We start from the raw sequence: 27,458 nt of genomic DNA, 5'->3' as shown, positions 1-27,458 counted from the left end.
ATCGTGTTGAAGCTGCATGGGCAGCTGTACCTGTACACGCCATCCAAGCTCTGTTTGACTCAATGCCCAGTCGTATCAAGGCCGTTATTATGGCCAGAGGTGGTTGTTCTGGGTACTGATTTCTCAGGATCTATGCACCGAAATTGCTTGAAAATGTAATCACATGTAAGTTCTATTATAAGATATTTGTCCAATGAATGCCCGTTTATTATCTGCATTTCTTCTTGGTGTAGCAATTTTAATGGCCAGTTGTGTAGTTCCGTCACAGTTTGCCGCCTGTCCTGTGTTACCAGTCTGCCTAGCCTACGACGTCAGCCGTCTGTAATGAGGAATGGTCGGCCAAACCCACGACGTCTGGACGTGGTTTCACCTTGGTTCGCCGCTCACCACCACACTCCTCCAACACCCGTCATATCGTGCAGTTTCCAAAAACCTCGTGCCGGGCCTCCGGGCCATCACAACCTCCCCTCGGTCAAACTCAGATAAATCGTGCGCCTTCCCCATTCTACACACGGACAGCACGCTCTCTGATACTACACGCACCGTGCGTGTGTCTGACTAGCAATCATTCCTCGTCGGGTGACGCTGATATCGCGTGGACGGGTTTATATCGATAGTGGGACGGTAGTCATAATGTTCTGGCTGATCAGGTTGGATAGTGGCAGTGTGAATGACATGCTGAGGATTAAGACTTACCCACAGACTTAGAATAGATTAAAGGAATTTAGAATATTCTTTGTTAAAAGAGCGCGAATATGTCGGTTTGCCAGAATTTTTGGTGAGAAACGTGAAGTGTGGATTCGAACAGCTGGTTCCCCACTTTTCTGTCAGAGTCTTACAAAGTGCAACATAGTCGCCTTTTATGTGCTCCGAAAGGCGCATTTTTCAACTGGTGATTATAATCCAAGTTTCGAAAATCAGTATGGCAGATTATCGCCATTCAAGAAACGTTTCGTACAATTTTACTCCTCGGTAGTTTGCCATACCTACTTTGTTAGGAATATCCGTCATCAATTTTGCTACAGCCACTACTAAAATTTATCACAGCTAGTTTCTTAATTCGGATATTATATTCCAACTTCCGTATCACGGATGGACTCTCGTAATCTTTCTTTAACAGTTCAGCAAAGTGAAGTACCGTTTTGCTGGCGTTTCATCTAGAGTGAACACACCTACACGTGACAGTAATGTCGCCTTCATTTCCGTCGATGTCCAGTGTGAATCCAGGCGTGGATCCGGGTTCAGCTCTTTGCCGTCACAGGTTATTAACACCCCCCCCCCCCCTCCCCGACCGCCGCCGCACCTCGGCCCACACACATAGCTTTAGGGTTTGTCATATGGAGATCTCGGTACAATGTGTCTCCCCAATTCATGTGTACACTTATACTAACTTGTACTAGCCATGGTACAAGTGAACTAGAGAGATAGAGTGTACCGAGATTATTAATGTGATTCTGACGATGGCTGTGGTCGAAAATCATTAAGGTGAATATTTTGAAATATATATATAAAAGTTAGTTATACGCTAATGTTGACGACGTTGGAGGTGGGGGGAACTAGCTCATAGCTGACTGCACTCAGCGGCCTCAGAAAGGTTGAGAAGCGCTGGTTTAACTTATGAAGAAGCAGGTTGCGCTTCTTGGAATCTGTCCACATTCTCGCAAGTAATCGAGCTTTTATCACTACATTAAAACGCTTTACTTGTTTATTCTTCTTATTGTTAAAATCTTCTCATCAAAGGGACATATCTGGGTTACAGTCAAAATGAAAACGTTGATCATACATTTTTAAAATGCAGATGGGCGGTCCGACACCAAAATTAACAATATGAAACCAAGTGTCTTTTAAACAGCCGTGTAGTAACATTCGTCACTAAGTAAGCTGTTACGCCACAGCTATTTACAGTCCAGCCAACCTACTGCAGTTTAAAATGTATGACCAAGTTGTAACTGTAAGACCAACATGCCTATACAATTGTCCGTCTTGATCGATATATATATACATGGACAATTGTATAGGCATGTTGAGCTTACAATTAAAACCTGGTCATACATTTTAAACTGCAGTAGGTTGGCTGGACTGTAAATAGCTGTGGCGTAACAGTTTACTTAGTAACGAATGTTAGTTCACGGCTGTTTGAAAGACACTTGGTTTCATATTGTTAATTTTGATGTCGGACCGCCCAGCTGCATTTTAAAAATGTGTGATCAACGTTTTCATTTTGGCTGTAACCCAGATATGTCCCTTTGACGAGATGATTTTAACAATAAGAAGAATAAACAAGTAAAGCGTGTTAATGTAGTGATAAAAGCTCGACTACATGCGAGAATGTGGACAGATTACAAGACAGCGCAACCTGTTTTTTCATAACTTAAACTAGTGCTTCTCAACCTTTCTGAGGCCGTTGAGTGCAGTCAGCTATGAGATAGTTCCCCCCACCTCAAACGTCGTCAACATTAGTGTATAACTAACTTTTAGAAAGAAAAAGAGTTTTGTTTGAACACTTCTATGTTTAGAATAATGGTGTTTTATCGTATAATGAACAAATGGTTCTTCTCAGTTCTAATAACCTTTGCTTTTTCCTAGAATGATGAACCACTTAGCAGTGCATTGCTAGCGCTACTTGTAACTCCTCTACAGAAAAGAACGCTAACTATCCACATTGAGTATAGAGACTTGTTACAAAGAATGCTTCCACTGCACCACTCCTCTCACTAACAACTCTTACTTCACCCACATTACACTCCCCCCCCCCGCCCCGCCCCCGCCCCCGCCCCGCCCCCCCCCCCCCCGCCAGACAAAAGCGACCGAATTAAAATGCGTGCGCTACACTTACTGCTAGTAAATTACTTCATTACTGGACTCATTACTTCTGAACTGGCAAAGATTGGAAGACCTTATTCTGTCAACGCATTATGTCTGGGCACTGCTACCACTACTACTAATAATAATAACAATAAAAATAATAACACTGTGTATGCCCTCCAGCAATTTAGCAATCATTAGTTACTGTTGTGTTGTTCCGTCGATTAGATGGATTATCTGTTGCCAAATAACTAATGAAGCAGTTTGTTGTCCACTGCGGGAACTACTTACAACTCGGAGAAGGCATTTTGATGAGATATCAAAACATATGTGATATGCTGATATGTATCAATTTTCCTGTCATAAATGCGTGGCACAGAGCATAATGCTTGTGTTTAGTAAGTGGCTATGTGAGGAAGAAGGTGTTCATAGATTCGTTTCATAGGTCTCAATCTCAACCAAATCGTGTCCCAGGCTAATGTTCGTATTTGGAAAAAAAAAAAGATAAAGACTGAGAAGTTAGTAATCAGTGTTACAGTCTTACAAAATAGTGATAATAATAATTCCTGCATAATACTAATTCGCGCAACTAACCATTGACATCAGTACACATTGTTTCAAAATTTATAGGAAACATACTACTTCAGACAGAGCAATATTTTCTTGCACGCAGTACCCGGTAACACACAAATATGCTTACACTCAGTGGTGAATCGTCTCATATCTCTTCCGATGTCCAAAGATATTCAGGCACAGTTAGACATTATAAAATTTAGTACCTCAAGCAATGGCTACAACCCAGTCCTGATTCACCACATCTTGCATAGGAAACGACGTCGAAAATTATTACCCCTCGTGTGTCCTGCCCCTGCTGCTCCTTCCACTGTGATGTACAGTGCCATACCTAGGACAAGTACCACAGAGTGTAGCGAAAACACTGAAATTCTGCGACTATAGGATTTCCTACTACATGAGGAACACCACAGCACAGCGTATTTTCAATAGCAAAGATAATACCCAATTACAGCCAGCAGTGGTCCATTCAAAATCGATTGTTCTGATAGTAATATGTTTTATTTCAGTAATCAGGCATAGACATAGCAGTTAGGATGGCTGAATATGAACGCAGTTGGAGCTTGCAGAATTATGGCTCCATATGTGCTGAGCATGTACTGAGCGAGACACACAGCTACCACCCACAACCGCGTGTCCCTCACTTAGCGAACAAAGGCCCAAAACTCAAACTGTTGGAACCAGGGTAATCAACAAACATCTGTCCCACAGTATTGATTTAATATTAAACGACCATGCATAGCTCAGTGCTTCCCCCCTTCTAAACTTCACTTAATCCTCACAGTTTTCTGGATGCTTTCCACACTTCATGTTCTTTTCTTTTCCTCCATTTTCCTGTTTCTATTTGTTTTATTATAATTACCTGTGTACACCATCTCTTCCGTTTTTACAACTGCCAATTTTGTCTTTAACTCTCTTCATGTATTCCATTATATTTGTAATACCTCTTCAAGCCATTCTTTAATGTTCTTGTCAAGTACTAATTTTTTTTTATTGATTTAAATTGTTATGTAGGCTCCGTTTCTCGAGTTTGGCGTTAATGTTTTTCCTGGTTTGCACTCTTTACATTTATTTACTGTTCAACTTTTTAACATTTTAATTGCATTACCTCCGCACTAACAAGGCTGACATTTTCTGTGAGTTCGTGCCTCAGTCTAGATCAATGACGTCTATCCCAATGTTATAATTTCTTTGACGACGACAGTTGGTCAAAGTCTGCTGATGGCATTGTAAACCGAAAAGCATTTAGCAAAACAAATTAGTACTGTATAACATACACAATATTGTGTTTTTATTTATAAATTACACTAAGACACAAAAACTACGCACCGCGAAGGAATAATCCGAATGGGACCGAAATTGGTAGATTGGTTCAAATGGCTCTGAGCACTTTGGGACTTAACATCTGAGGTCATCAGCCCCTAGAACTAAGAACTACTTAAACCTGACTCACCTAAGGACATCACACACATCCATGCCCGAGGCAGGATTCGAAACTGCGAGCGTGGCGGTCGCGCAGTTCCAGACTGAAGCGCCTAGAAGCGCTCGGCCACAACGGCCGGCTAATCGGTAGGTGTGAGGCACGTGTAGAGACAAAGAAATGATTACAGTTTCAGAAAAACTGGATGATTTATTCAAGAGAAAGAACTTTACAAAATGAGCAAGTTAGTAATTCGTTGGTCCACCCGGACTGTATACCAATGACGTTCCTTTCCAAGTATGCTGATGCATTAGCTCCATACTTAACAATCATATACAACCGTTCGCTTGACGAAAGATCAGTACCCAAAGACTGGAAAGTAGCACAGTTCACACCAATATTCAGGAAAGGTAGTAGAATTAATCCATTAAATTACAGGCCCATATCGTTAACGTCGATATGCAGCAGGATTTTGGAACATATATTGTGTTCGAACATTATGAATTACCTCGAAGAAAACAGTCTATTGACACACAGTCAACATCGTTCCTGTGAAACACAACTAACTGTTTATTCACATGAAGTTTTGAGTGCTATTGACAAGGGATTTCAGATCGATTTCGTATTCCTGGATTTCCGGAATGCTTTTGACACTGTACCACCCAAGCGGCTAGTAGTGAAATTGCGTGCATACGGAATATCGTCTCAGTTATGTGACTGGATTTGCGATTTCCTGTCAGAGAGGTCACAGTTCGTAGTTATTGACGGAAAGTGAAACAGAAGTGATTTCTGGCGTTCCCCAAGGTAGTGTTATAGGCCCTTTGCTGTTCCTTACGTACATAAACGATTTGGGAGACAATCTGAGCAGAGGTCTTCGGTTGTTTGCAGATGACGCTGTCGTTTATCGACTAATAAAGTCATCAGAAGATCAAAACAAACTGCAAAACGATTTAGAAAAGATATCTGAATGGTGCGAAAAGTGGCAGTTGACCCTAAATAACGAAAAGTGAGGTCATCCACATGAGTGCTAAAAGGAACTCGTTAAACTTCGGTTACACGATAAATCAGTCTAATCTAAAAGCCGTAGATTTAACTAAGTACCTAGGTATTACAATTACGAACAACTTAGATTGGAAGGAACAGACAGAAAATGTTGTGGAGACGGCTAACCAAAGACAGTGTTTTATTGGCAGGACACTTAGAAAAAGTAACAGACCTACTAAGGAGACTGCCTACAGTACGCTTGTCCGTCCTCTCTTAGAATACTGGTGCGCGGTGTGGGATCCTTACCACATACGACTGACGGAGTACATCGAAAAAGTTCAAAGAAAGGCAGCAAGTTTTGTATTATCGCGAAATATGGGAGAGAGTGTCACAGAGATGATACGGGATTTGTGCTGGACATAATTAAAAGAAAGGCGTTTTTCGTTGCGACGGAATCTGCTCACGAAATTCCAATCACCAGCTTTCTCCTGCGAATGCGAAACTATTTTGTCGACACCGGCCTACATAAGGAGGAACGATCACCACGATAAAATAAGGGTCCAGGCGAAGGTTCGCGTCCTCCCTCGGGCATGGGTGTGTGTGTTTGTCGTTAGTATAATTTAGGTTAAGTAGTGTGTAAGCTTAGGGACTGATGACCTTAGCAGTTATGTCCCATAAGATTTCACACACATTTGAACATGTTTTTATAAACCTTTTTTTTACAAAATAAGGGCAATCAGAGCTCATACGGAAAGATATAGGTGTTCATTCTTTCCGCGCACTATACGAGATTGGAATAATAGAGAATTGTGAAGGTGGTTCGATGAACCCTCTGCCAGGCACTTAAATGTGATTTGCAGAGTATACATGTACATGTAGATGTAGCTCTTATGGAAGCAATTATTCCGCTTAGCATTCGTTGCCAGAGTTGTTTCATGTCCTCCTGAGAGATATCGTGGAAATTCTGTCCAACTGATGCACTATATCTTCAAAATCCGGAGCTGCTTGGTGGGTCCTGGTAATGCTCCAAACGTTCTCGATTGGGGAGAGATTCGCCGACCTTGAGGGCCAAGATAGGGTTTGGTAAGCACGAATACAAGCATAGAAACACTCTCCGTGTGCAGGAGGGTATTATCTTGCTGAAATGTAAGCCCAAGATGGCTTGCCATAAAGGGCAACAAAACAGTGCGTAAAACATCGTCGACGTACTGCTGCGCTATATAGGTCCGAGGATGACAAACAGAGGGGCCCTACTATGAAAATAAATGGCACGGCAGACCATCCCTCCTGGTCGTCGCGCCGTATGGCGGGCGATAAGTGTATTGGTGTCCATCGCTCTCCGGGCCCAGACACTTCGTCGGCCTGGAATAACGCTGAACGGAGCAGAATTGTCTTCAGTGATGAGCCTCGCTTCGATCTGAACCCCGATTGATAGCAATGGAACACCATCCTGAACGTCGCTCGCCATACTGCCGGACAACCAGGAGTGATGGTCCAGGGTGACACTTCCTTTCATAGCAGGCGCCCTTTGGTAGTCATTCGAGGCACTCTTACAGCGCAGCCGCACATCGACAACATTTTTACACCACATGTTGTCCTTCATGGTGAGCCATATTGGGCATGTTTCAGTAAGACAACGCCCGCCCGCACACGGCGAGAGGTTCTACTGCTTGTTTTCGTGCTTTTGAAACCATACCTTGGTCAGAAAGGTCGCCGAATCTCTCCCCAGTCAAAAACGTTTCGAGCATTACAGGTAAGACCCTCCAACCAGCTCGGGATTTTGACGATATAATGCATTAGTTGGACAGAATTTGGTACTATATCTCAAGCCGAATAATTGCTTGCATAAGTGCCAGAGATGGGCCAAGGGGTTATTGACTTGCTCAATTTGTAAACCTATTTCTCTTGAGTAAACTACCCAATTTTTCTAAAATTGCAGTCATGTATTTCTCTGTAATGTACATCATCTTGTTTTGAGACTTTGTGTTGTTCTACCACGAAGTACCGGAAGAATCAGTTAACATGATTAATTTAAAAAGTGTAGCACCAACAAACTTTCACGATTTCAACAACGTCATAATTTACCATCTAAAACCAAAATGAGCACGCACCAGTCTACATGTTTCACTAATTGCTGCAACTGTGAACACATGCCCGCAGACTTTGGCTTTGCAAGTCTGTAAACGAAGTGAATGCTATTTCTTTCATTCGTTTCTGCCTACGCTCGGAAAGTCAGTCTTCCACCTAGTTTTTTTAGCCTAACTTCCTTCCCTCTCTGTCTTCCATTACTCGACATTCGACTGCTGTAATTCATCGGTTCTACCTGTCGACTTCGAACTGTGTAGGATTTGTGGTTGGCAGCAGGTATGATCGGCCCGTGAATGTGCTCTTTTACCTGGCTACCATGTTACTGCCAGGCCGCAAGCCTGTCCATATGGGCAGGACCTCACGAAAGCAATTTTAAAAAAATCCTTAACTTTTTATTCATTTTTGACAGTGTTCCTTCCGTGACTGTATTATTCCTGTAAGATAAAGAACAACCGCCTTCAGTTACAATCGGGCACATCTTCAGGTGCTTTGACGGTCTATATCGATTATTTTTTCAGGTTTAGGTTAATTCTGGTCCTGGTAAGAGTACAGTGGTATATTACAAAGCGGGCACATTGTGAATGTAAGTTCAAAAGACTCATACTAATCGAAAAACAACTTACTGTCTCTAGTCATTTGAAGTACAGTATGAGTAAATATGTTTATGTATACACGGGAGTAACTAACTATTAGTACATGTCGGACCCGCGTGTCGCCACTGTGTGATCGCAGACCGAGCGCCACCACACGGCAGGTCTAGAGAGACGTACGAGCACTCGCCCCAGTGGTACGGACGACATTGCTAGCGACTACACGTACGAAGCCTTTCTATCAATTGCCGAGAGACAGTTAGAATAGCCTTCAGCTAAGTCCATGGCTACGACCTAGCAAGGCGCAGTTAACCATATCTGGAGAGAGTCTCACTTGTATTATCAAGAGCAATGTACAACAAGAAATTAAAGTTAAGTATACGAGAAGCTCCGTTCTTTTCTTTATAGCTTTCATCACGTATCCTGTTTCAGACTTAACGCAATACGGCTTGAGTTGACGCGTGCCCTTCCGGCTACTTCTCAGTGTGGCGTACGCCACAACAAATCCCGTCTCCGGCCATCCTGATTTAGGTTTTCCGTGATTTCCCTAAATCGCTTCAGGCAAATGCCGGGATGGTTCCTTTGAAAGGGCACGGCCGATTTCCTTCCCCATCCTTCCCTCACCCGAGCTTGCGCTCCGTCTCTAATGACCTCGTTGTCGACGGGGCGTTAAACACTAATCTCCTCCTCCTCCTAATCTTGCCAGTAGCAGAATTAACCTAAACCTGGAAAAATAATCAACGTAGACTGTCAGAGCCCCTAATGGTTCAAATGGCTCTGAGCACTATGGGACTTAACTTCTGAGGTCATCAGTCCCCTAGAACTTAGAACTACTTAAACCTAACTAACCTAAGGACAGCACTCATATCCATGCCCGAGGCAGGATTCGAACCTGCAACCGTAGCGGTCACTCGGCTCCAGACTGTAGCGCCTAGAACCGTACGGCCACTCCGGCCGGCAGTGTAGACTGTTAGAGCCCCTAACGATGAGCCTCGAGGACTCGAAATGCATTGTGCATTGAATTAAAATCACGATAGTGACAGAAGGCGGTTGTTCCTATATTAAATATAGCTTATAATTTCTGGAAATCCTTACCACTTCGGTAAGCTTAGATTTCATGATACTTTATTCTCTAAAGTTACCTGCGAAATTTTGAAACTGATGTTTTTTTGGGGGGTGGGGGTTATGACGCAAGATCCCCCCCCCCTTTCTACCCCTTTGTTCCGCGCCTACGTGAACCGACCTTTAATCGGTGCTGTCGAGTGTCCTGCACTTGTCGATCAGGTCGTTAGTCATCCGGTAGCGGGGAAGGGTGCACTCGACTCCGACGGGTCCGCCCACTGACTCACGAGACAGCGCGGCCGTTCACTCGCGCAGTATCCGCTAGCGAGGACGCGGATTAGAGAACGCCTCGGAGCAGCCAGCGCTGTTGTGTAATCGAAACAGAACCAGTGCGGCCTCTCTCAGACTGCTGACTCACGATTTGTATGTGTAATAGGGTAACAGCGGCGGACCGATACCGGAACGGGCGGCGGTCGTCGTGGGGTTTCCGCGAGCTGGTCTGCTCGCAGCATAGACGCACACACACACGGAAGGTGAGCGAGCGAGCGTGCCCGCGCAGCCGCGCCGGGTCGATGACGCACCAGTAGATGCGTGGCCTTGCCGCCTTCACCACCACAGCCACCAGCTGGCGCGGACGCTCACAGTCGCCTCTAGCGTGCTGGCGGCTGCACTCGGCCGCCTTCTGCAGAAGACCGCTGGCCATGGCGTCGAGCGCTCCCTTGTCGGTGCTGCTACTGCTGCTGGCCACTTCGGCTGCCTCGCCGGTGCTACACGGCTACGACGAAGTCGACGGCTCTGCCGTGGATGGACATTCCACTACCACCCTCCACGATCCGAGTGACTCCACCTCGCGGCAGGAGACTGTCGGCTCTGGACGCAGCGACTCTGTATCAGTAACACACAGTCAGCCTACTTCACGAGTTAGCCCAGATGGAGAATACGCTCCTCCTCGAGAACTAAACGCTGTCAGTGGGTGGAGTGACGAAGTTACGGACGACAGCCTTTGGAACTTCATTGTCAGTCCATCAAATACGTATGAGCATGACGAACAGCAGCCACCAATTGCTGTCGGCAAGAACGGATCACCTGTCGACGAATTCACTGATGATCCGAATTTCGAAGACGCCCATTTTGGTGAGAGGGTCACAAACTGGGAAGAAGACACTGCTATTTATCTGGACGGAGGAAATTACAACAAAAGTCTGCAGGCATCTGATGCGGAAAGCTTCGAAGGAGAAATGGGCGATCAGCCACCTGCACCGGGGAGGAATGCTAGCAAACTCGGCCCAGAGGTGGGCAGCGAGGAGTTTGAGCAGTCGCTGGGTGCCGCGCTGAACGAGACGCTGCGCAAGATGAAGCAGGTGCTCGCCGGGTCTGCTCCCCAGCAGGATGACCAAGAGGGCGGTGGCTGGCGGTCGGCGCTGTCGCGGCTGCGAGTCAAGCGCAGTGAGGACCAGAGCGAGGACGACGAAGACCTGCCGGTCAGGAGCCTCAACGACATCGTCGACGTCTTCCTCATCATAGCGCGACAGTCCCTGGAGGACCGCGGCCTCGACCAGGTGAGCATTGCCAGCCAAAATTACACCGTGAAAGAATGAGTTAAGGGGAGTAGGACGTCAGACGGGCCGACTTGGAGCAAGAGAGGCACCACAGGACACTTTAATTTCCACTGTCTATACTTTTACAAGTAGATTCATAAAACTTTGTCAGCATGACCAGGAAGGATTCAGGATTCACACTCGTAGCAGCGGAAGTTCAAAAACATAACAAAATAAATTTTTTTACATGTGAAATTTCATCATTTTTTCACTTACTGTTGGCTGCATTTGTTGCTATAGGTACACTTTTCTTCATAAGTAAGAGAGACTGTTCGATGAATTCTGCACAGAATACAAACCATACTTACAGGTGTCTGAAACTCTAGAGTCTACATAATTTATGAAAAAATGATTCAGCTGTTACGTTTTAAACTTTATGTTTAGAAAAAAAAAACAAATTTTGTAGTTAATTATCTCAATTTATACTACAGTTTTTAATAGATTTGGAAAATTCTAGAGTTTCATACACCTGTAAATATGGTTTATATGCTGTGCAAAATTCATCGAAGAATCTCGCTTACTTGTGAAGAAAAATGTACCTATAGCAACAAATGCAGCCAATAGTAAGTGAAAAAAATGATGAAATTTCATATCAAAAAAAATTATTTTTTATGTTTTTTTCACTTCCACTGCTATGAGTGTGAATCCTGAATCCTTCCTGGTCATGCTGACCAAGTTTTATGAATTTATTTGTAAAAGTATTGACAGTAGAAAATAAAATGTACTGTGGTGCCTTTCCTGCTCCAAGTCGGCCCGTTTGACGTCCTACCCCCCTTAATAATCGACTTTGGACTATAATTGTCATGTAAACTAACCAATAAGTCTGTAGGCCCTTACCAAACAATCTTTTAGAGAAACTGACACTCTGGCATCATCGACTCAGCCTGCTTTGAGATGTTTTTGTTGTAGTTCAAATGGCTCTGAGCACTATGGGACTTGACTTCTGAGGTCATCAGTCCCCTAGAACTTAGAACTACTTAAACCTAACTAACCTAAGGACATGACATACATCCATGCCCGAGGCAGGATTCGAACCTGCGACCGTAGCGTTCGCGCAGTCCCAGACTGAAGCGCCTAGAATCTCTCGGCCAACCCGACCGGCGTTTTTGTTGTGGTCTTCAGTCCAAAGACTTGTGTGATGCAGCTCTCCATCAACTCCCTCCTGTGCAAGCCTCTTCGTCTCTGAGTAACTACTGTAACCTACATCCTTCGGAATCTGCTTACTGTATTCATCACTTGGCCTACTTCTACGATTTACCTCCTCGCCTCCACCACCACCAGCACACTGCCCTCCAATACTAAATCGGTGGTCCTTTGCTGTCTCAGAATGTGTCCTATCAACCGATTCCTTCTCCTAGTCAGGCTGTACCATGAATTTCTTTTCTCTCCAATTCTCTTCGGTACCTCATCATTAGTTACGTGATCTACCCATCTAATCTTCAGCACTCTTCTGTAACACCACATTTCAAAAGCTTCTGTTCTCTTCTCGTCTGAACTGTTTATCGTCCATGTTTCACTTTCACACATGGCTGCACTCCATACAAATACTTTCAGAAACGACTTCCTGGCACTTAACTCTATATTCGATGTTAACAAATCTCAATTTCTCTGCTTCAGAAACGTATTTCTTGCCATTGCCAGTCTACATTTTATATCCTCTCTACTTCGGCCATCACCAGTTATTTTGCTGCCCAGATACGAAAACTCATCTACTGCATTAAGTGTTTCGTTTCCTAATACATTTCCCTCATCATCACCTAATTGAATTCGAATACATTCCCTTTTTCCTTCTTTCCCTTTTGATGATGTTCATATTATATCGTCCTTTCAAGACACTTTCCATTACATTCAACTGTTTTTCCAAGTCCTTTGCTGTCTTTGACAGAATTACCATGTCGTCGGCAAACCTCAAAGTTTTATTTCTTCTCACTGAACTTTAATTCCTTCTCCACATTTTTCTTTGGTTTCATTTACTGCCTGCTCAATGTTATATACAAAGCATTCTTGTTTATCAATCTAACTATTAGTGAAAACCATATCAAAATCCTTAGAGTAGTTCTTGATATTGGCCTTTAAATATACACAAATAACCCGGCGCGGAACTTTAATTTACAATATGTGTCGATGTTAACAACTTTCTCGTTTTTAAAAATCTTTCTTCCTATTGACACCCAGCATTTTACTTAGAAGATATTTATTTGTAGACATTCAGAATATATGTTGACAAGTTTATAATTTGATTCTTCATAAGTGTCGGTAATATATCTACATATACATATATACTCCTCTAGCCACCAAGCGGTGTGTGGCGGAGGGCACAATTCGCTCCAAAGTCATATTTCTCCCCCTCTGTTCCACTCGCGGATCGCGCGAGGGAAAAACGACTGCCTGAACGCCTCAGTACACGAGCTCTAATTTCCCTTATCTTTGAATGGCGATCATTGCGCGATTTGCAAGTTGATGGTAATAATATATGCTCTACATCCTCGGCGAAGATCGGATTTCGGAATTTAGTAACCAGCCCCTTCCGTTTAGCACGTCGTCTATCTGTGTTCCACTTCAAACTATCTATGAGATTTGTAACGCTCTCGCGGTGGCGAAATGTACCAGTCACGAATCTTGCCGCTCTTCTTTGGACCTTCTCAATCTCTTGAATCAGACCCAACCGGTAAGGGTCCCATACAGACGAACAATACTCTAAAACTGGACGAACTAACGTATTGTAAGCAATTTCCTTTGCTGAAGGACTGCATCGCTTCAGGATTCTACCAATAAACCGCAGTCTAGAGTTCGCCTTGCTCGTTACTTGTGTAATCTGATCATTCCATTTGAGATCATTTCGAATAGTCACACCCAGATACTTGACGGATGTTACCGCTTCCAAAGACTGGGCATTTATTTTGTACTCGTACCTCGTACATTAACGGATAAATGGCTCTGAGCACTATAGGACTCAACTGCTGAGGTCATTAGTCCCCTAGAACTTAGAACTAGTTAAACCTAACTAACCTAAGGACATCACAAACATCCATGCCCAGGCAGGATTCGAACCCGCGACCGTAGCGGTCTTGCGGTTCCAGACTGCAGCGCCTTTAACCGCACGGCCACTTCGGCCGGCCATTAACGGATATTTTTCAACTTGTTATACGCAGTAGGTTGCACTTACTAATATTGAGAGATAATTGCCAGTCATTACACCACGCATTTATTTTCTGCAAATCCTCATTGATTTGTCCGCAACTTTCGTGTGATACTACTTTCCTGTAGACTACAGAATCATCGGCAAACGATCTAATGCTGCTGTCAATACCATTAACCAGATCGATATAATAACCCATCATTTAAAACCCACAATCGTACGGCATTCTCAAGTGGGAACTCGAAAACACAGCCCTCATCCCCTTCCTAGAGGTTACCCCAAGACCTTGGAGGCCGGTTGTAAGAATAAATAATAGCTTACTCATTCGTTCGTCGTGTGATTTGGACTTAACCGCGAAAGTTGCCTATACTGTACTTAATCCTGGCATGAGGTAATTTTTAACACACATAATGCACCTTCAGAAGGTTGAGAGCGTGGCAGCCGATCAATGAAGAAACGAATGTGAACTTTTATATGTTTTTCTTGAAGACTTGCAAGTGTTACGTTCACCGATAAACGTCGTGAATTTGCTCGCTGGGTCACTGAAGAACATACTGCCTGAATTTCTTTGTGTACTTCTTTTAGAAGAATAACTTTTCGTATGTTCATCAAGAAACGTCATCCGTAAGACGTAAATTTCAAATACTCTATTACTTTGATTACACCTTAAGAAGGTGATATAATTCTGTTTCATATCAAATAAAATTCATCTTCAAGGACTGTAATGTTTCTTATTTTAACCAGTTCGCAGAAGGGAGCTGTCTTTTCAAGAAGGATAACCTTCTTGAGAAAACAAGTTCTTTAGCGAAAAGCTAACGCCGATGAAGGCGATTTTGGCAAGAGGTGGACTGTAAGGGCAGTATAAAAAATGCTAGTATTTTTTGTCTCTTCTCACTTGTTTCACTCTTGGCAATAACTCGTTGACATACAAAATGCCAGGTTATACCGATATTCGGAGTCCACGTTAACTAGATTGGGTAAGTCATTTCGCAGGTCAAGAGACGCAGTGAGTCAGCTCAGAGTTCAGAGAAGGCAAGCATGTTCCACCTTCAAATGGATTACTCCTAAAGGACTGCGGTGTTCAGACCGAGCACCAGCTTGAGGAGAGTTTTACTTGCTCTCTGAAACTGATCCTTGTTATAAAAATTCACTTTAGAAAAGTCTGAAACAAGCAAATTCACTTAAGGCAATTTAAAAATAAAAAGTGGACCAAAAGCAGGGGATGTAATTAAATATTCAGTGAAACATCAGTGGCTCCATTTTTGTTCCTAGAAGAACCATGAACGAATTTTAAATCATTTATTAATTTGATCACATACTGGAAAGGTGTAAATAATAAATGACATCCTTAAGTAAATTTAAGTTAAATCTGTGTGCTGGACGAAAATTCGAACTCAGATACCTACCTTTCGTAGGAATGTTATTCTGCTTCACTGTACGGGGCTCAGGTTAAACTGGAACTCAGAGTTATTACGCAAGGCGTTTTCGGATGGCTCAAATGCAAAATTAATCGTATTTGTTTACTGTTTATTCGTTACAACTGTTAACAGTTTGAAGGTTCACTGAAAAACAGAATGATATTTCCGCATAGCTCTACGGCATGTGATACGGTCTATCCTTCATCCAGTTTGGGTAGCAATTCAGTCAGCCAGCTACTAAGGAATTTGCAATTCTGAACTGCAAATGACAGCCCAACTTCACATTTTAATCTTCACGAATCGTTGCCTAAGTTGAAAGCCGCCAAGTATCGTAAAAGAAAAAGAAAATCCCTCAATTACACAGAGACGTAATCTAAACTTTTATATCACGAACTGATAGCTGAACATTTAACCCTTTCAGCAGGTTCATCATACAACCTAACTCGTCCACTGCCATAACTTGTTTCATTTGCAACCAGCATATTGTTTTTCATCGTATCAATCTGGAGGAGAGGGCATACTATTCTTTACTCGGACACTGCCAACTCGGCTTTCGCTATTACTCTACGCGTCTTCTAATGCATTTCTTTTAAATGTATATATAGCTTCCGTAAACTGTTTGCGTAATTCAATACAGAGATTTACAAGTTCAAAACAACCGTGTGTAGCAGACCTTCTGACACTGATGCTGGTGTAGGTTATCCCAGCAGGCAGAAGGATAGTTGTTAGTTGAGCATCTCTCGTATATTGTTGTAAATAGCACGTTGATATAGTTACCTTTAAGCCCGGAAACTATGTTATTTGCAACATATCGCATGATTGTAGTTGACCAAACTATTAACAGATTTTAGTCTTACGATCTTCTGAAAGAACTTAATTAGAGTATAAATGCTGCGACAGTTGCTACTGTAACATTTTTCACTTATTTTTCTACTAATTAAGGGTTGCTCTCATCTCCAACTCTGAAACATTGTGAGTAGCTTACCGAGTTCTTTCGCTGAAATTCCACAATGCAGTCTCTTAAGACGGTACACATTCCGATCTGGCGCTTTACTGCTGCGCATCAGCCCCTATTAGCTCTGTTTACGAAACTTGGCCAGTCCCTACAGCTGACTTCCAGCTTCCTCGGCGGCAACAAACATTCAGTACCACCCGCGCATCAAAAAGGTTAACCTTTTTGAAAGATGTACATTGCGTCCTGGTATCTTATCGGGTTGACGATTCTATTTTCCTCTACAGTGTAAGCACATTGAACAAAAAAAGAAAAAAAAAAAAAGCCACACCGCGCAGTCTGGGCGCCTTGTCACAGGCCGCGGGGCTTCGCCCGTCGGAGGTGTGTGTGTTGTTCTTAGCGCAGGTCAGTTTAAGTTAGGTTAAGTAGTGCGTAAGCTTAGGGACCGATGACCTCAGCAGTTTGGTTCCATAAGACCTTACTACAAATTTCCATTTTCCAAAAAAATTAGATCATCTCCAGTAGACGTTACGCTAATACCTTGTAACACAGTCTCTAGCCTTGATAATTGACCCAGTTCACCAAGGAAAGACCACAAATTTCTTCAGCTATGGCATATCTAGCTGAAGCTAGGAAGTAGGTTACAGTACGCTTGTTCGCCCACTGCTTGAATACTGCTCAGCAGTGTGGGATCCGTACCAGATAGGGTTGATAAAAGAGATAGAGAAGATCCAACGGAGAGCAGCGCGCTTCGTAACAGGATCATTCAGTAATCGCGAAAGCGTTACGGAGATGATAGATAAACTCCAGTGGAAGACTCTGCAGGAGAGACGCTCAATAGCTCGGTACGGGCTTTTGTTGAATTTTCGAGAACATACCTTCACCGAGGAGTCAAGCAGTATATTGCTCCCTCCTACGTGTATCTCGCGAAGAGACCATGAGGATAAAATCAGAGAGATTAAAGCCGACACAGAGGCATACCGACAATCCTTTCCACGAACAATACGAGACTGGAATATAAGGGAGAACCGATAGAGGTACTCAGGGTACCCTCCGCCACACACCGTCAGGTGGCTTGCGGAGTATGGATGTAGATGTAGCTGTAGATGAAGCTACTCATTGGTGACTAAACACCAGCCGGCTGCGGTGGCCGAGCGGTTCTAGACGCATCAGTCCGGAACCGCGCGACTGCTACGGTCGCAGGTTCGAATCCTACCTCGGGCATGGTTGTGTGTGATGTCCTTAGGTTGGTTAGGTTTAAGTAGTTGTAAGTTCTAGGCGATTGATGACCTCAGATGTTAAGTCACATGGTGCTCGGAGTCATTTGAACCATCTGACTAAATCCCGTAGGGCTACCAAATTTCAGGGATATTGGTCGCTCTGTTTCACGTGCTGTTCGAAACAATCCTAGATATGAGGGGGTACTAAAAGAAACCGAACTTATTTTTTAACTTATTTATTCACATTTAAAGCACAAGCCTTAAATCCCCTTCAAAGTACTCTCCACTTGCACTAATACACTTGTCTAATCTTTTATTCCATTTTTCAAAACTTGATTTAAATTCATGTTCTGTGACGCTTGACAGCGCCTCCGTCGTTTTTTCTCCACCTCAGCAACATCAGCAAAACGCTTGCCTTACATGTCTCTTTTCATTCTAGGAAACAAAAAAACAAAAAGTCGCGCGGGGCAAGATCGGGTGAGTATGCGGGTTTGAGGAACAGGAGTCATACAATTTTTGGTCAAGAATTGTCGCACAACCAGGACTGTGTGAGAAGGGGCATTGTCATGATTGAAAAACCAGTCACCCGACTGCCACAAATCATGCCGCTTCCGCCGCACACAGTTTCGCAGTCTTTTCAAACTTGCAAGTAGAAAGCCTCATCCTGTGCAACAAACTCTGAAAGGACGACTCCTCTCACATCGAAAAAAACAAATCAGCATTGTTTTAATATTTTATGTCACCTGACGAGCTTTCTTGGGGTGAGGAGAAACTGAAGTTTTCGACTGACTTGATTGTTGCTTTGATTCACGATCGTAAGCATAGAACCAATTTCCGTCACGTGATAATTTTTGAAAAAAAGTTTTGTTCATTTCGGGTGTCTTCTTCCAAAGCACAACGTTCTTCCACGGGATCTTGTTTTTTGTTCAGCTGTCAGCAGTCGGGTCACGAATTCGAGAGCCATCCTTTCCATTCCCAAATCTTCTGGCACGGTCCACTGCACTGAACTCGAAGTCTCTCCTGACAGCTCCATAATTTCTTCAGTGATCCGTCATCGATCTTCGTTGATGACTGCATGAATGTTTTCAACCTTTTCGTGTGTTTGGGACGTGGAAGGAGGACCACAATGAGGTTTGTCATCAACTGACATTTAACCAGTTTTAAACGGGAAAACCACTCAGACACTTGAGTTTTTCCCACAGCACGCCTGTTTTAACAGTTCAAGAGTTTCTGTTCCACTTTTTCCGAGCAAAGATGAGAATTTCACCGTTGTAGGCTGTTCACGAAAATCAGCCATTGCAAAACTGATGTTCACGCAAAACACTTTTCGCTATAAACTCTGCCGAAACCAGTGCTGACCTCCTTCAGCTATAGCACTCGGCTTGCAGGATCACTAATTTTGGCTCTATGCGCCTTAGTGGGAAAACGTGGTAGTACAAAAGCTCCGCCCACCAAAACATTAGTTCGGTTTCTTTTGTATTGCTATCGGATAAGATCACGTGATTTAGCGGGTCAGTTGACGTGGAACAGAATGCATGAGAATTCGTCCAGTGAGGAAAGTGGGCGTGCAGCCCTGTGAAGACGGCTGTCCGCAGAATACTTCTCTTGAATATGTAGAAGAAAGGACATTCAGTCACCAAGAATGTTGAAATAAACACCCTCGCTCATGCTCACAGCAACGTGAATAAGTGGTCCCAAACCACAGTGCGAAAGCACTCCATCTTCAGGCCACAAGTGGCCCATCGGGACCATCCGACCGCCGTGTCATCCTCAGCTGAGGATGCGGATACGAGGGTCGTGTGGTCAGCACACCGCTCTCCCGGTCGTTATGATAGTTTTCTGTGACCGGAGCCGCAACTATTCGGTCGAGTGGTTCCTCAATTGGCATCACGAGGCAGAGTGCACCCCGAAAATTGGCAACAGTGCATGGCGGCCAGGATGGTCATTCATCCAAGTGCCGGCCACTCCCGACAGCGCCTAACTTCGGTGATCTGACGGAAATCGGCGTATCCACTGCGACAAGGCCCTTTCCCCACAGTGCGAAAAACACCTGCAAAACATCACATCCAATTTCCAGCCCGAACTACATCAAACCACACCGCGGGCTAAACTCTTCATTGGATCGTCGATATACTCGACGCCTTGCATCATTTGAAAAGAGGCAAAATCGCGCCTCTAGTCAGATAATACCCAGTTTCTGTGTTGTTTAGTTCACGGAAGACGTGCAGTTTTTTTATGCCACGGTAAGCAACGGCCTTTTGTGGGGTGTCAGACTCCAGATATCTATCACATGCAGTTTCCTTCGCAGCGCTCGCTAGGAAACTGCTTGAGATGTACCTGCAGTCACAGACAGCAGCAATCCCTGTCGAGTTTGAAACTGTTAGACACTTACAGGACGCGACTCTCGCTTCCAGTCTCTGCCGATTAGTACGTTCTTACGCCACCTTACCTTGTTTGAAGTAGTAAACTAATCCTTGTGTTAGCGCCAGAAAGGTCATATGGCATTACTGGCCAGGAGGCTACGTCTGCCATTGTTCGGGCGCCTGGTGCAAGTCTCTCTATTTGACGCCCGTTCTGCGACTTACACGTCGACAAAGATGTGATGAATGATGAGGTCTACACAAACACCCAGTCTCCCGACCATAAAAAAAATTTCTGACTCGGCCGTGAACCTGGGAGCCCGCGATTTAGAGGCAATGGCGGTAACCACTAGCCCACGAACTGAATCAGCATTGATACACCAACCAATCACGCAACTTTATTCACGCTGTGGTCATGCACAAAAACATGACAGCCCATCTCTGTCACTTCTACACGCCAGGCCATGTTACTGGGCTGAGTTGATTCCATACAATCGACAGCCATAACTAACATAATCGATGGACGGTCAGGTGACTGTCTGGTTCAGTTCTACACTATCTGCAGCGCTCAAAAGCTACCGGTGTTATGCATTAAAAAAGCACTCCGTCTTCAGGCCACAAGTGGCCCATCGGGACCCTCCGACCGCCGTGTCATCCTCAGATGAGGATGCGGATAGGAGGGGCGAGTGGTCAGCACACTGCTCTCCCAGTCGTTACGATGGTTTTCTGTGACCGGAGCCGTTACTATTCGGTCGAGTAGCTCCTCAATTGGCATCACGAGGCTGAGTGCACCCCGAAAAATGGCAACAGCGCATGGCGGCCCGGATGGTCACCCATACAAGTGCTGGCCACGCCCGACAGCGCTAAACTTCGGTGATCTGACGGGAACCGGTGTATCCACTGCGGCAAGGCCATTGCTGATGTATTAAGGGGACGACTAATATTTTGCTGGCGATAATATCGACTGATCCATCCTTGCTTCCTAGGAGCTGTGAGCGAAGGTCTTTAGACATATCCTGTGCCAGTCTCTGTGAACATTAATATAACCGTTGCTACTTCGAAATTTTGTTCAGAAAAACGGTATCTTTAATCCGGCCGGAAATACCTTTGTACCTTCCATTACTTACACCTGTAAATCCTCAGAAGTCGCAGTTAGCGGATTTTCTATCCGTAACGGACCGTCAAGCAGACAATGTAATTAATGTCCAGAAATACAAGCCTGACCACGCGTTTTGTAAGGAGGCGTAATTTTTGTGTTTCCCTCTTCTCCCAAACATTTATCTGCTTCGTATTCGAACTATTTTACGTAGCCTAAGGCCCCACTGCACGCTGTTAACAAAGATACGAACATAAGGAACAGGTTCCCAGATATGTGAGTGATTTGAAGACTTCCTAAGCAATTGTTCCCAATACTCTGTCCTCGATGATGATGTTTATCAGAGACAAGAGTAACGCCAGGAGTACGCCAGGGAAGGGCTGTCTGCTGATGACGCTGTGGCGTATGGGAGGATGTCGTCGTCGAGTGACTGTAGGAGGATACAAAATGACTTCGACAAAGTTTCTAGTTGGTGTGATGAATGGAAGCTAACTCTAAATGTAGAAAAATGTAAGTTAAAGCGAATGAATAGGAAAAACAAACCAGTAATGTTCTGATACAGCATTAGTAGCGTCCAGTTGACTATGTCAGGTCGTTTAAACATCTGAGAATAACGCTACAAAGCGATATGGAATGGAACAAGCATGTGAGGCAAATAGTCGACTTCAGTTTATTGGGAGAATTCTAGAAAAGTGTGGTTCAGCTGTAAAGGAGACCACGTACAGAACTCTAGTGCGACCCATTCTTGCGTACTGCTCGAGTTTCTGGGATCCCCGCCAGGCCGGATCAAAGGAAGACGTCGAAGCAGTTCAGAGGCGTGCTTCTAGATTAGTTACCGATAAGTTCGAGCAACAGGCGAGTATTACGGAGATGCTTCGTGAGCTCGAACAGGGGTCCCTGGAGGGAACACGACTTCCTTTTCGTGAAACGCTATTGAGAAACTTTAGAGAACTGGCGTTTGAAGTTGACTGCAAAAATACTCTACTTTCGCCAACGTATAATTCACTTGCGGCCCACGAAGATATGATAAGAGAAATTATGACTTTTACGGAACCATATAGTGTAACCTCCCCGCAATAAAGTTAGTCTATATTAACTGAATAATAAAATGAGCCAAGCGTAACCTCCTTGCAAAATTAAAGAATAAAAATTGCGCAAATGTCAACTCCCCACAAAATATCGTTAAGGGATGAAGATTGATCACAAACCCACAATAACATTAATTAAATAATGAACCATGAACTGAATGTAACAACTCAACAGCAATAATTAAACCTGACAAATTTTATAAGGACAGCAGCGCTGACCTACGGCCCTGTGAAATAATTAAACCAAAATTCTTACCTCACTAAAACTGCATCTATATCTGCTCTTATTTATCGGAATAGTTTCGTGCAATGCTGGCTTATATTTAATTTTGATTCTTGGAGGGAATGCATAGGAAATATTATTTAGCTTGAAATGAATCTTTTTCTTTAAATGAGTTACTTTATAAAAAGTTATTATTGGGGTATCATTTTGAACAAATTAATTACAATTAACATACGTTATTAGCGGAGCGCAATGCTGCTTCATTACCTTCTACAATAATATACATGTCGTCCACCACATTCCTGACCAGACTCTTGGGCAGAGCACACCGCGGACGCATGCCGACTCGCTACACACTAGCACTGACTGAGTACAATTATCCAACTGTCTACTCCCTCTGCCGACTCGCCACACACAACTGAACTCTCGCGCGGTCAAGCGCAGACTAGCCACGATAAATAACTCTCTGGTCAGGGATTCTGTCATGCCTCGCCATCGCTGGTAATGAATACATATGAAACGTACGCGTTTCAATAGATAGTCTTTTTTCTTCCCTTATTTGCTAGTGGGACAGGAAAGAAAATGACTAGCAGTGGTACAGGGTACCTTCCGCCATGCACCATACTGTGACTTGCAGAGTATGCACGTAGATGTAGGTGTAGGTGTAGGGCCTCCTCTGGTTCAATGATGTAGCAATTAACGATCATGAATACGTATATTCCATTTTGCGAAGTAAAAATGTGAAGGATGTTTTATTCCAGTTTATCACACTATCATTCGCTTCACAATAGTTCTACAAGCGAATGATTTGTGATTCACCAGAGGTCAACAACACCTTGCCCTATGCCCTCTTTAAGTTTATTCAGAGGACGTGTATAAAAACTTTCGTCTGTTTCCCTCCACCGCTCGACATTCCGCACTTCAGCCATTCATTATCAGGCAAACAATTCGCTTTGTTGGGGTGTAAATAATTACTGATCTGTGAAGTACTGTTCATTGTTTTACCTCTCAAAAGTGTGCCACGTGGAAATACGAGTTTTCGTACCTGAATTGTGATCGGAACACCAGTAACCAAAGCACATTTCCTTATCAACAGAAGTATAAATTTAATGGCCAATCGTTGCGGGGAGTACGCATATCGCCCAGTGTTGAAATTTCCATCTAAACTTCGATTATGCGCTTTAAGACAACTGCGTTAGCAACACGTTTTCTTGCTGAAGCACCCGAACCACAAACTGAGAAAGTAAATCTTTATTGTGGTTGGGGTCAACAGAGTTATCTCAGCTGATGTTTTATGACAACAGCTCTTGTTTCTGTGGACGCAGCAGTCAGACAGGAAACGTTAAGATACATTCCATATTCATTGTTACACAACTGTAACGCAGAAAACCCTTGAACAGTGCCAGGGCACTGAAACACCTTATTCTCTTACTTTCTGCCTACGCGCAACTACAAATGTTTTCTTTGGTAATAAAAGAGTGACACACGTGTTTAGTTGTGTCCTGAATGACGATTTTGTATTATTTGATCATTATCTTTACGAATATTGATAGTACATTGTGTTTTATTTCCGAAATAGTTTTAAATGCAGTGCCACATTACAATATCCGAGCAAGCACTTCGGTGATAGTAATACTTCTACCCGTTTACAATACAATGTAAAAATGCTTCACATCAAAATATCACATGCGCTCTAGACATTGTAAAACGTAGTTGATAATCGTCTATATTTTCAACGTGAATTTTATAGAGGGCAGAATACCCACAGACCAGGAACGTTAATGTAAGATACAGATATAAGATAATTTACCAACAAACTTCGCGAATAAAAAAGTGAACAAATTTCTTAGTCAATCTAACACTTAAACTTTGCAAATTATTTTCATTTACGTAAATACTTGGAATTTTCATGCAATTCGTTTCTGTATTCATATGGTAAGTTTCATTTACAGCGCATCCTACTTTTGAGCTTGTGGTATTTCACTAGAGAATCTTTGTAACAAATTTATGCTCAACTTAAGTATATGTCGTTTTTTCACTTACTTTGCATTTCCAATATCAACTACAAGGAAATTCACTTACATTCTTATGTCTTTATAAATTGATCAGATATGCAACATTAGAGGAGAAAGTAAAAAGTAGTTAGTCCTTCAAATTAGACATCAGTGCATCAGAACGGAATACATCTGTCTCTAGTTACCCTACCGTCGAAGGGGCGCTCAAAAATAAAGATATAAAGGGCGATTCAAAAATAACTGTGCATACGTCGTAGGAGTGATGTATGTATCAAAATAAGCGTAAAATATTGCATCTACGTGATTACTCTGCTATTCACAATAAAGTGCCTGGCACAGGGTCCAATGAACCACTTTCAAACTGTCTCTCTACCGTTCCACTCTCGAACGGCGAGCGGGAAAAACGAGCATTTAAATTTTTCTGTGCGAACCCTGACTTCTTATTTTATCGTGATGATCATTTCTCCCTATGTAGGTGGGTGCCAACAGAATGTTATCGCAATTGGAGAAAAAAATTGGTGATTGAAATTTCATGAGAAGACCCCGTCGCAACGAAATACGTCCTTATTTTAATGATGGCCACTCTAATTCACGTATCATGCCTGTGGCACAATCTCCCCTACTTCGCGATAATACAAAAGGAGCTGCCTTTCTTTGTATTTTTTCGATGTCACCCGTCAGTCCCATCTGAAGCGGATCCCACGCCGCGCAGTAATACTCCAGAATAGGGCGGACAAGCGTTGTGCAAGCAGTCTTTTTAGTAGATCTGTTGCACCTTCTAAGTGTTCTGCCAATGAATCGCAATATTTGGTTGGCTCTACCCACAACATTATCTATATGATCGTTCCAATTTAGGGTATTTTTAATTGTAATCCCTAAGTATTTAGTTGAATTTACAGCCTTCATATTCGTGTGAGTTATCGCGTAATCGAAATTTAGCAGATTTCTTTTAGTACTCATGTGAATAACTCACACTTTTCTTTATTCAGGGTCAATTGCCACTTTTCGCTCCATACAGATATCTTATCTAAATCATTTTGCAATTCGTTTTGGTCATCTGAAGACTTCACCAGACGATAAATGACAGCATCGTCTGCAAATAATCTAAGACGGATACTGAGATTGTCTCCTATGTCATTAATATAGATCAGGAACAATAAAGGGCCTATAACACTTCCTTGGGGAACGCTGGATATTATTTCTGTTTTACTCGATGACTTTCCGTCTATTACTACGAACTGTGACCTTTCTGACAGGAAATCACGAATCCAGTCGCACAACTGAGGCGATATTCCATAGGCACGCAGTTTGGTTAGAAGACGCTTGTGAGGAACGGTGTCAAAAGCCTTCTGGAAATATAAAAATATGGAATCAATGGGTAAAGGTAAAGGGCTAGTTGTGTTACGCAAGAACGATATTTTCTGAATTCGTGCTGACCATATGACAATAAATCGTTTTCTTCGAGGTACTTCATAATGTTCGAAAACCCTACTGCAAATCGACGTTATGATATGGGCCTGTAATTCAACGGATTACTCCTACTTCCCTTTTTGGGTATTGGTGTGACTTGGGTAATTTTCCAGTCTTTAGGTATGGATCTTTCTGTGAGCGAGCGGTTGTACATAACTGCTTCTAAATATGGGACTATCGTATCAGCATATTCTGAGAGGAACCTGACTGGTATACAGCCTGGCCCGAAGCCTTACTTTTATTAAGTGATTTAAGCTGCTTTGCGACACCGAGGGTATCTACTTCTATGTTTTTCATCTTGGCAGTTGTTCTTGATGGAATTCAGGAATATTTACTTCGTCTTCTTTGTTGAAGTTTTGGAAAATCGTGTGTAATAACTCCGCTTTAGTGACACTGTCATCAGTGACTTCACCGTTGTTATCGCGCGGTGAAGGTATTGATTGCGTCTTGCCATTGATGTGCATTATGTATGACCAAATCTCTTTGGGTTTTCTGCCAGATTTCGAGACAGTGTTTCGTTGTGGAAATTATTAAAAGCATCTCTCATTGAAGTACGCGCTATATTTCGAACTTCTGCGAAACTTTGCCAGTCTTGGGGATTTTGTGTTCTTTTAAATTTGGCATGCTTTTTTCGCTACTTTTGCAACAGTGATCTGACCCGTTTCGTGTACTATGGAGGCTCAGTACCATCACTTATTAATTTATGTGGTATATATCTCTCAATTGCTGTCGATACTATCTCTTTGAAATCATTCCACGATTTTTCTACCCTTACATGATCAGATCATAAGGAGTGCAGACTGTCTCTTAAAAAGGAGTTAAGAGCATTTTTATCGGCTTTTTTAAATAGATATACTTTGCGTTTCTTTTTGATGGTTGTAGGAGTTACGGTATTCAGCCTAGCAGCTACTGCTTTGTGGTCGCTAATCCCTGTATTCGTCACGATAGTCACTATTTGTCCAAGATTATTTGTTGCTAAGAAGTCAAGTATGCTTTCGCAACCATTTACGCTTCGAGTGAGCTCATGAACTAATTGTTCAAAATAATTTTCTGAGAAAGCATTCAGAACAATTTCGGATGACTTTTATGCCTGCGTCCGGCTTTAAACTTATAATTTTTCCAGCATATTGAGGGTAGATTAAAGTCACCACCGACTTTAATTGTATGAGTGGAGTACCTACTTGAAATGACACTGAAGTTTTCTTTGAACTGTTCAGCAACTATATCTTCTGAGTCGGGGGTCGGTGAAACGACCCATAGATAGTTTAGTCCGATTGTCAAGTATAACCTCTACCCATACTATTTCGCAAGAACTATCTACTTCAATTTCACTACAAGGCAAACTACTTCTGACAGC

General features: G+C 43.1%; 1 protein-coding gene and 1 pseudogene across 2 annotated transcripts in view; one reads left to right on the top strand and one right to left on the bottom strand.

The window, feature by feature from the left end:
• LOC126235803 (uncharacterized) overlaps positions 1-27,458 on the top strand; it is a 135,374-nt gene that overhangs the window by 33,439 nt on the left and 74,477 nt on the right. Inside the window, exon 2 of one of the 2 annotated variants that reach the window (XM_049944623.1) lies at positions 9,959-11,081. In XM_049944623.1, the coding sequence (XP_049800580.1) occupies positions 10,110-11,081 (972 nt within the window). In that variant the 5' untranslated portion in view covers positions 9,959-10,109. Of the gene's footprint in view, positions 1-9,955; positions 11,082-27,458 lie in introns of those variants that run through there. The other variant, XM_049944624.1, reaches the window with a different exon arrangement.
• LOC126237867 (5S ribosomal RNA) lies at positions 21,011-21,128 on the bottom strand (annotated as a pseudogene).

The sequence above is a fragment of the Schistocerca nitens genome, chromosome 2 (genome assembly GCF_023898315.1).
Source record: "Schistocerca nitens isolate TAMUIC-IGC-003100 chromosome 2, iqSchNite1.1, whole genome shotgun sequence".
NCBI classification, from domain to species: domain Eukaryota; kingdom Metazoa; phylum Arthropoda; class Insecta; order Orthoptera; family Acrididae; genus Schistocerca; species Schistocerca nitens.
Note: the sequence above shows the minus strand (reverse complement) of the source record. Positions and strands in the feature narration are given on the sequence as shown.